This window comes from Pecten maximus, chromosome 3 (assembly GCF_902652985.1).
Source record: "Pecten maximus chromosome 3, xPecMax1.1, whole genome shotgun sequence".
Classification (NCBI taxonomy): Eukaryota; Metazoa; Mollusca; class Bivalvia; order Pectinida; family Pectinidae; genus Pecten; species Pecten maximus.
Window position 1 is genome coordinate 3,538,380 of NC_047017.1, and position 11,069 is coordinate 3,549,448.

Consider the following 11,069-nt stretch of genomic DNA (forward strand, 5'->3'; position numbering starts at 1 on the left):
ATTTGTCGATACGTAAGTCAGTGTAATCAGCATTGATGTTCCGAACGACGTTAATTCATACCTTGTATATCAGGTTTTGATTCGGTTTATTTTGTTTAACGTCCTATCAACAGCCAGAGTCATTCAATGACGTGCCAGGATTTGGATGTGGTGGAAAACCACCGGCCTACGGTCAGTACCAGGCAACTAACGCACAATGGGTTTCGAACTCCTAACCAGTGATGGAAGGGTTAGTGATAAAGTTTCGGGATACCTTAACCACTCGGCCACCGCGACCTCTACATATCAAATTAGAAGGTTTGTATGCAATTATGATCGAGTGAATTTTATAAAATACCCAAAGTTACATACTTTTGGGGTTATATACTTTACGCTATTACACCATTCCTGACCATCCTATTTTATCTTTGTATTTCATATGCTATTCTTTTAACCAACTGTTTCCATTTCCTCTTTTTCCAATTATTTCTCAGACAATTCATATTTCTCTATCGTGCCTGTCATATCATGCATCTATATGATGTGCAGTGTATACGCTGTAGGCGATATTACATCTCTTAAAGGCTAATTTATGTTGTAAATATAAATGATTTTAGCGATGATCAGTTTTGTTTTATTTCAACTCGTGATAAGGGAGATAACTCGTACTGGCATACACCAGACAGATTCTCAATTACGGAAATTACCGAAGGTTTCCGATGTTATGAATAGCAGCAGATTTTAATTGACGCGCATGCGTGGTCAGTTGTTTACAATCAAAATCTGCGGTAAAGCGTGTACAATTTGTAGCTGCTTTTTCAATCAATTTCATCAAAAAACCGAAGGGAACAAGAACTTCACTCGGTGATACACAAACGGTTTGTGCCAGTTCAACTTATGGGAACCGAATACAGATCCCAGGCGTTGGATTAGCGTGGAACCAGACGATTGGAAAGCCAGCTTAAGACCCTCACTGGACATTGTCCAGTTTTTACGCGCGCCATACCTAGCGAACCACACAGTCAACAACAAAGGCAAAATCAGGTAACGGTTGTCGTTACATAAGTGCTACACACTATTTTTTTTTACAATTTACAGTGTTTACAAGTGTGCATAAACTGTTTTTAGTTGTTATTGACAGTACGGTAGGCCAACAAACTGTGGTTCCGTTGTTCAGTGTGGTCTATAAATAGAACGTTCCCGCAGATGTAAACAAACCCTAGTGGCTATATAGGTCAAAAGATTATGTCTGTGCTTGTGTTTGGCAGCTCGCATGTTAGGCGATTGGAAGACTTCGTGCATCGGAACGGACTCTCCGATTTTCATATAGAGGGATGTCCATCCGTGAAGTTTTTAGGGATAAGTGGTGGTCGTGTGACACAACAACAACATTTATATAGATTTTGGTACGAGATGGATCAAACTCGACCCACTCATGTTATATGCCATATAGGAGGTAACGATGTAGATTCATCTACCACTGCGGAAGAAACCATTCTCCGGCTTGTGACATTCCTGACAATGTGTCAAAATAACTTTTCAATAAAAACAATTACAATTTTGCAATTGTTACCAAGGTCAAATACCAGAGTGGTTCCAGTCACAGACTACAATAGGAAAGTGATAGAGGCAAACCAGTGTTTGAAAGAACAGATTTCAGAGCTCCCTCATCTTCAATACTGGAAACTTAAAGGCATGAAGGAAGGACAGGACACATTGTGTGCTGACGGTGTTCATTTTTCAGACCATGGCCATTGGAAATATTTCAAAAATATACGAGCGTCAATTTTAAAACAAGTTAATAACTGAACATATATACACATATGTTTCAGTATAGTATATATCTCAATCTACACAGTGACATTATTTTGTACAAGATTTAATTAATGGTTGAGGTATAATATATTAATCAGTAGCCGGTGTTAATTAGTTAATCAAATGTGAATTTGACACTTCCTTCAGTCCAATTTTGCAACATACAAGTATACATTTATTGTGCAAACATATGCTATGCATATATGCATATCAATACACTGGCACCGTACATGTATTTTCAGTTATAAATGCAATATTCAAGTATTTTGCGGCTTTATGCCAATGGTGATTTCCTTTTGTACTAGTGTAAATTTTAATGTTTTAAAATTTGCAAATGTGGTACATTGTAATGACATTTATATTCACTTAATGTGGAAAATGATATATGTTATGGATTTTCACCAGCAAATACATTTACATGTTTTTGGTGCGGGTTTTTCCCAGTAGTGTTTTTATGTATATGTTGCTGGTCTGTATATTGAGGTAGTTTTAGACATGACATGTCTGATCATATTTTTTAAAGCAGAATTAACCCAGTTTTTTACACATTTTGATTTAACACATGGCTGTACTGGTAAATTGATGAACCCGGTGTTGAGACTGTCAGAGTGTTATTAAGTCTGGCCCAAATTTAGAAGGATTATGATAAAATATTTTATGAACATTGAGAATAGATTAGGGCCAATACTTTCAGTTGATACATGTATTATCAATGGAATATAACTGAAGTTATCACAGAGGCACTATAAATGTGTCAACATTATATTTAGGTCATGATCAAGGATCACATTCACAATGGCAGTCTCTAACTTAGTGGTCAGCTATTGATTTAATAACAATAGAAATATTTGGACCCTATAGATATATGTCTATTTATTAACATTAGTGAAATATAGCTAACACGTACATAGACTATAGCAACAGTCATTTAGTTCAGTAGTAATTACAGGTTGCATCACCACACAACCCGGAGATGACATCCAGGCCTCAAAAGAAGCGACGGCGGGTACAGGAAGTGGCCACCGTCCCAGCAACCACTTCCCAGGCAACTTCATCACCAATACCGGTACCACCTTCAGCTGATTTCATGGCCATGATGCAGACATGCATCACTGCAGCAATTCCAACTATCACTCAGACAGTGATAGCCAGCCTCAACAGAGCTGGAGAAGGAAATAATGCTAGTGCAACAGCAACCTCTCCCAGTTCCAGTGAACAGACAGTGCCATTGGACATTCCAACAGAGGTTGATCAGTCGTCTGGACCATCGACAGGACCAGCCACTGCAGCAGCTGAGTTCTGTCTTTCAAATATGACAGCTCCAAGAAATGAGGATCAGATGCATGACAGTGAGTATACTCACAACCATTCTCAAACTGTCAAACGCAATCTCACTAAACCAATTGACCTCGGTTTAGATACAAAAATTAAAAACAAAATTGTATCCGATGAATACGTAGACATGGGTGTGTTGTTAAACCCAGGACAGGACACCAAAGACAAATACACTACAGAAATAAAGGATGGGTCCCTCGCATTAGTGAAGGTCCCTTCCACCAGAAAAATGGACTCTGTCAACCAATGGTTAAATTGTTTTAATGTTTTTGGTGCTATTTACAGCAAACGCCACCCCGAAAGTGGCCATAAGTTATTTCAATATGCCAGACGGGTACAGGCAATAGCTGAGGAATCTGGGGATTCGGCAGCTATAGCCTATGATAAATCTTTTCGCTTGTGGCGCGAGCGCGAGCCTGAAGACTGTCCCTGGGACCAATTAAATGTTGCCTTGTATCACGAAGCGTTAGCAGAAGGTTTGGTGTCAAAATTCCGCGGTAAGCAGGGACAGTCTTTTCGCTCTAACTCCAACCAAAAACGGCCCTTTCGTCAGAACAAGAAGCGTGTGTACTGCCACAGCTTCAACAATAACAAAGGGAATTGTCAAAGAGGGCAGTCGTGTACATACCCCCATATCTGTGAATACTGTGGGGGGAACCATGACAGGGCAAAATGTACTAACAACAAATCTGAGCCCACAGTCAAAAACGCACATAAACAACCAGCCCCAACTACTCAAAACAAATCCAAATAGATCAGTGCAGATTAGTCAGAATTACCAAACAGTTCCCACTCCTGTTAAAGTTGATAAATTAGGTAGTTTTTTGAAGGGATACAGTGAAAAAACTTTTCTGGTACAAGGTTTTAAATATGGTTTTCACATCCCCTTTTCAGGGGAGAGAACACATAGACTTTGTTCAAATTTGCAATCGGGAAAGGTTCATGAGGATATTTTGAAAATGAAAATAGATAAGGAAGTATCCGCTGGTAGAGTTGGGGGGCCCTTCGATTCGTTACCTATGCCTACGTTACAGGTATCTCCCTTAGGCTTAGTGCCCAAAAAAGCACCCAATGAATATCGAGTAATCCATCATCTATCTTATCCATCAGGTAGTTCTATTAATGATGGGATTGACCAAGCAGATAGGTCAGTTTCATATCAAACAGTGGATGATGCTGTTCAGTATATAATACAGTACGGAGCAGGAACTTTGATGGCAAAAACAGATATTGAACATGCCTACAAAATAGTACCCATCCATCCTCAGGATTATGACTTGTTAGGTTTTAAGGTGGGGAATCAGTTTTATTATGACCGTACTCTTCCCATGGGTTTGAGTTATTCCTGTCAGTTATTTGAAAAGTTTAGTACAGCTATTCACTGGATCCTAGAAAACAAATTTAAAATCGAAGGATGCGTTCACATTTTGGACGATTTCTTATTTTTAGGACGCCCTAACACAACTGAATGCAAACGGAACTTGTTCACATTTTGTGAGGTCGCAGCAGTGTTAGGTATTCCTATCAAAGAGGCTAAGACAGTGCCTCCTACAACAGTCATAACATTTCTAGGCTTAGAATTAGATTCTGAGTCTATGGAAATAAGGTTGCCCCAGGACAAGTTGGTTAAGCTTAGAGCTGAATTACTGGCTATGTCCAACAGGAAGAAAGTTACACTTCATCAACTTCAATCCTTGATTGGTTTGCTCAATTTCGCTTGTTCGGTAGTTGTCCCAGGTCGTACATTTTTACGTCGTCTAATAGATCTCACAATGGGACTTACAAATCCTCAACATTTCAGACGCTTAAACCTAGAAGCCCGTGCTGATATCGCGGCGTGGTTGGTGTTTATTGAGAATTTCAATGGCCGAGCATTGTTCCTTCCAGTGGAATTTGTAACATCCCAGTCTTTGGAAATGTACACTGATGCTAGTGATTTAGGAATGGGGGGATTTTTCGGAACACATTGGTTCTGTCAGGAATTTTCCCCTGAGTGGCTTACTTTTCCAATTACAGTACGCGAATTTCTTCCAATAGTTATCGCCATTGAGATATGGCATGACAAGTTAAGGAACAAGCGTATACAGTTTTTCTCTGACAACATGGCAGTTGTGTATATAATCAACAAACATACCTCCAAAAACCCCTCTCTCATGAAACTCATGCGAAGGTTCATGGTTAATGTTTTGAAGTACAATATTTTGTTCCAAGCTGTACATGTGCCAGGTCTACATAACATAGCAGCGGATCATCTTTCTCGTTTACAGATGGAGCAGTTTTTCCAACAGTTTCCACACATGGACAAAGACCCCACCCATATACCACCTCATCTGTTGACTCTCTGAACCAAACAGCGGGTTTATTACTTACCAGTTCATTGTCAGAATCTTCTGCAGCTTCTTATAAACATGCATTTCGGGTGTATACTAGGTTTCTTCATCAACATTTAAACCCACAGCTTAAGGCAATACCACCAAATGTACAACATTTGGCTTTGTTCATAGCTCATTGTTATCAAATAGGACTAGCAGCAGCTACAGTCACAACATATGTGTCTGCCTTAGGTTACATTTTTAAAATGGGTAACTTTGAAGATATCACCCAGCATTTTGTCATTAAGAAAACACTGCAAGGCTTCCAAAAGTTAAAAAATACTCAAGATTCAAGACTTCCCATTACCCCTCATGTACTTTACAAGTTGGTAGATTCACTGCCTGAGTCAACCTCCTCCTATTTCCATAGGGTAACATTTAAGGCTATGTTTTTATTGGCTTTCCACGCCTTCTTAAGAATAGGTGAGATGACGTATACAGGCACAAAAAATCAACACTTTTTATTACGGAAGCATGTGGTGGTCAAAGGGGACACAGCATCTCCTGAGACAATAGAAATAACTTTCGCTCATTTTAAACATGGAGTACAACCATCAAGTACACACTCTGTTTCAGCGAATGGGACAAATTCTACATACTGTCCTGTTTTAGCCCTCAAAACATACCTGTCTCTTAGGAAACATGAAAATGTGGATCAGCCACTTTTTTCATTCATGGACGGGTCCCCAATCTCCCGTAATTTCTTTACACAACAGCTTAAATCATCACTTAAATGGGCAGGACTCCATGAACAAAATTACAAATCCCATAGTTTTCGAATTGGAGCTGCTACCACTGCAGCTACCCAAGGTATCAGTGAAAACCAAATTCAAATTATGGGTAGATGGAAATCGGGGGCATTCAAGAAGTATATCAGGGTTCCAATGATTCAGATATAGACATGTACACGACTGCCCTACATACATATATTATATATATACAATCACCTTATCGCCATGGAGTTAGTGGCTTCTGGCAGAAGGTTTGTTGATGTATTGGATAATATGGTACTATGTGTAAGCCAATTATTGTTTTCTTTAATGTAATGTATAATCAGATATACACGTCCATTACCATTACCATGGAGTTAGTGGCTTCTGGTAACGGTTACCATATAAGTAATATTTTGCATGTTGTCTGATAATGTTTTTTATACATTTTTCAACCCTTGGTGCATATGTACGGTGTGTTATCTAGTCTGTCTTTAAATATTAACACGGCTGAAGGCTTTGTTACACAGAAAATAAATTCCATAGGATAATTAACCTCGGGTAATGTTTTTCCATTTACTAGTCAATTGTTATTTTGAATATACATTTTTCAGTTGTGTTCATTTTATTATTATCCGATTCGCATTTGAGGATTTCATGGGGTAAGAGGCCTCTGATTTCACCAAGGCACAGTAACATTTTGCAAATGAAAACTTTGTCATGTGGGTTGAAGGAAACTCTTGATCTTCAAGTGTTTCCCATTTATTTTAATTTTTGTGTTTTTTATAGTAGATTTTCTGAAAAATTTTGATATTTTAAATTGCTCTGCTGTTGAGAGCTAGTACCATATCAACTCCCATGGGGTTAATGGCCTCTGGGAGGCAATTATGGTTAGTCAATTTTGTCAGAGTACATGTATACATGCAGGTATACTGGTACACATTTGTTTAATTTATTATTTTTTCAAAAAATTCTTAGTATTGGATGTGGATGGGGGTATATAGCCAGCCATTTGGATGTATATCCAACCGTCTGACTATATGGTGGCGTAATTGGTTCCCCATCTTTGTATAAAGGGGTTCTAAATATTAGTCCCATTTTATGTAACAGATCACTTTGTACAAGTTTGTACAAAAAAGTAAAGATGAAATTTATTCGTCATTTAAAAGATTTAATAAATGACATTTTTCACTTTCAATCTTGATTCTGTTATGTTTTTAATCTTTATACAAACAGAGCACATCCACACCTATCTTGATGCATAGCTAAAGGCTAATTTATGTTGTAAATATAAATGATTTTAGCGATGATCAGTTTTGTTTTATTTCAACTCGTGATAAGGGAGATAACTCGTACTGGCATACACCAGACAGATTCTCAATTACGGAAATTACCGAAGGTTTCCGATGTTATGAATAGCAGCAGATTTTAATTGACGCGCATGCGTGGTCAGTTGTTTACAATCAAAATCTGCGGTAAAGCGTGTACAATTTGTAGCTGCTTTTTCAATCAATTTCATCAAAAACCACCACCCACCCCTTCCTCCTTGATCACGAAGTTGTTAAATATCGAGATATATATATTAAATGGTGTATGATTTTATACAGAAAGTCAGTAGGTCTGATTTTCGGCTTCATGATGTTTTTGTGACATTGTATGAGTATTAATGTTGTATGAATTTTTTACATGAAATCAGATATGTCTGACTTGTGACTTCATGATGTATGATGTTTTATGACATTGTATGAGTATTATTGTTGTATGAGTTTTATACATAAAGTCAGGTATGTCTGACTTAAGACTTTATGTTTTATCACATTGTATGAGTTGCATTGTATGAGTTGGCGTAATTGGTTCCCCATCTTTGTATAAAGGGGTTCTAAATATTAGTCCCATTTTATGTAACAGATCACTTTGTACAAGTTTGTACAAAAAAGTAAAGATGAAATTTATTCGTCATTTAAAAGATTTAATAAATGACATTTTTCACTTTCAATCTTGATTCTGTTATGTTTTTAATCTTTATACAAACAGAGCACATCCACACCTATCTTGATGCATAGCTAAATGTATATGTTTTTTTTCGCAGGAAAAAGCAAAAAATGAGTCTTTGAAATCTGTTAATGCCGAAGTAAACGTTTCATAATTCATCGGGATTGTTGAATTTGACAATCCAACAAGGATGAGACAGCTGTTTGTTGCTGTGTTTTCCCATTATCCGCCATTTTCTCAATTTATAAACAGATTCATATTAAAAAGGTGGTATTCATTGGTGTGTGTCTATAGACAATTATAATTTTAACATCATTGAGCATTGAAATGACAAAAAACAGATAAACATGTAACAGTTTTTAGGGGTATTTATATTCAAGTGCGTTGTGTACTGATGACAGAAACATCTAGTTCAGGTGTGTTGTGTACTCTAAATAGAAACATCTATTTTAGGTGTGTATTATACTGTAGACAGAAAAATCTATTTCAGTTGGGTATTATACTGTAGACAAAAACATCTATTTCAGGTGTGCTGTGTACTGTGAACAGAAACATATATTTCAGGTGTGTTGTGTACTGAAGACAGAAACATCTATTTCAGGTGTTTTGTGAACTGATGACAGAAACATCTATTTCAAGTGTGTTGTGTACTGATGACAGAAACATCTATTTCAGGTGTGCTGTGTACTCTAAATAGAAACATCTATTTCAGGTGTGTATTATACTGTAGACAGAAACATCTATTTCAGTTGTGTATTATACTGTAGACAGAAACATCTATTTCAGGTGTGTTGTGTACTGATGACAGAAACATCTATTTCAGGTGTGTTGTGTACTGATGACAATAACATCTATTTCAGGTGTGTTGTGTACTGATGAGAGAAACATCTATTTCAGGTGTGTTATGTACCGATGACAGAAACATCTATTTCAGGTGTGTTATGTACCGATGACAGAAACATCTATTTCAGGTGTGTTGTGTACTGATGACAGAAACATCTATTTCAGGTGTCTTGTGTACTGTTGAGAGAAACATCTATTTCAGGTTTGTTATGTACCGATGACAGAAACATCTATTTCAGGTGTGCTGTGTACTGATGACAGAAACATCTATTTCAGGTATGTTGTGTACTGATGACGGAAACATCTATTTCAGGTGTGTTGTGTATGATGACAGAAACATCTATTTCAGGTGTGTTGTGTTCTGATGATAGAAACATCTATTTCAGGTGTGCTGTGTACTCTAAATAGAAACATCTATTTCAGGTGTGTATTATACTGTAGACAGAAACATCTATTTCAGTTGTGTATTATACCGTAGACAGAAACATCTATTTCAGGTGTGTTGTGTACTGATGACAGAAACATCTTTTTCAGGTGTGTCGTGTACTATAAACAGAATCATCTATTTCAGGTTTGCTGTGTACCGTAGACAGAAGCATCTATTTCAGGTGGGCTGTATACTGATGACAGAAACATCTATTTCAGGTGGGCTGTATACTGATGACAGAAACATCTATTTCAGGTGTGTCGTATACCGTAGACAGAATCATCTATTTCAGGTGTGTTGTGTACTGATGACAGAAACTTCTATTTCAGGTGTGTCGTGTACTGTATGACAGAAACATCTATTTCAGGTGTGCTGTGTACTGTAGACAGAAACATCTATTTCAGGTGTGCTGTGTTCTATAGACAGAAACATCTATTTCAGGTGTGCTGTGTACTGTAGACTGATTTTCTCATGAGATGTCTATTTCATGACACTGATGGGAGTTGATATCAGTATATATACATGGCGAATCGTTGTCGATAGCCGATTATGCTATTTCCACCATGTATACAAATGTGACACCGGACCCATGGCTTTGCGATAGCAGTACCACAGGGTTCCCGGCCAGGTTCAATTATCAACCTGTACAACTAGAAGAGAATTTCTCGCGTACCCTTTAAACTCGTCAAGTGTGGAATAAATGCTGGTGTCTGGTTAAGAGTTGGCAGTCAGTTTACCTGTGTTATATCATCCAACCCTAATTGACGATACCCAACACCTCCGCTGAAAGCCACTGACTGGTTCGGCCCTTGAAAAAGAACTGTCATCATGTTTTAATTTTGACGAAACTCGGAGATGTGACACCTATTTCCTATCAACGATTATCCTGACTGGGTAGATAATTAGTCGATTAAGACCTCAAACTGACGATACGCAAGCACCCAGTAACCTTTACATGGTAGACTAAACTGTCAGCGGTACTAGAAACATTCCCGAACGAGGATGTGGAGGGAAGTTGGGAGACATTTTACGATAATATTGATTTAAATTTTGGATTTTAGCCCCTCCCCCCTCCCCCCCTCCCCCACCCTCTCCGACCCAGCCCTACATCTCCCCCACTCTCACAATTATTTTTGTGATGACAAGGATTGTAATCACAAGGTTATACAGTCTACATCACATGACAAGAATATGACGTCATCTCGGCACCATGTTGGCTGACGTTTTGTTAATGGCTCCGCCTTAGAGAATACAAATTAAACATTTCAACATGATTTTCAGGAAGTCCTTCCTGTAAATAAACAAATTAAAGCGTTTACAAACTCAGATGAAATAGACGAGAGAATATCTTAAAATAGTCTACAAAATCTATTTATACCAGGAATCATTGTATTACATATTCATATCTCACCAAAACTACATCCTCGTTGACATTAAATACAACATGGCGACCGTTCAATGGTAAAATAGGCGTAACGTCACCGAATTTGACTTAAACAGACTTAGTTTGTAAATCCATTTATCCGGGGATACACAGAAATCGGCTTGTCTGTCTGTAGACAAAATTGTATACCGTCTACGCCTATTTCTCGCAGT

The 11,069-nt window shown here is 37.8% G+C and overlaps 2 protein-coding genes across 2 annotated transcripts; both read left to right on the forward strand.

The window, feature by feature from the left end:
• The first annotated feature begins 564 nt into the window (after window positions 1–564).
• LOC117322971 lies at window positions 565–8,207 on the forward strand. Its single transcript, XM_033877941.1, has 2 exons — window positions 565–1,023; window positions 2,744–8,207. The coding sequence occupies exon 2, from the start codon at window positions 2,768–2,770 to the stop codon at window positions 3,881–3,883; it is 1,116 nt and encodes a 371-aa protein (XP_033733832.1). The 5' UTR covers window positions 565–1,023; window positions 2,744–2,767; the 3' UTR covers window positions 3,884–8,207.
• LOC117324568 lies at window positions 4,149–5,474 on the forward strand. Its single transcript, XM_033880487.1, has one exon. The coding sequence runs from the start codon at window positions 4,149–4,151 to the stop codon at window positions 5,472–5,474; it is 1,326 nt and encodes a 441-aa protein (XP_033736378.1).
• Window positions 8,208–11,069: the final 2,862 nt, after the last annotated feature.

What these genes read in the sequence shown, in the direction of transcription:
- LOC117324568 (XM_033880487.1), top strand. Translation starts at nt 4,149, where the DNA reads ATGCCTACGTTACAGGTATCTCCCTTAGGCTTAGTGCCCAAAAAAGCA.
- LOC117322971 (XM_033877941.1), top strand. Translation starts at nt 2,768, where the DNA reads ATGACATCCAGGCCTCAAAAGAAGCGACGGCGGGTACAGGAAGTGGCC.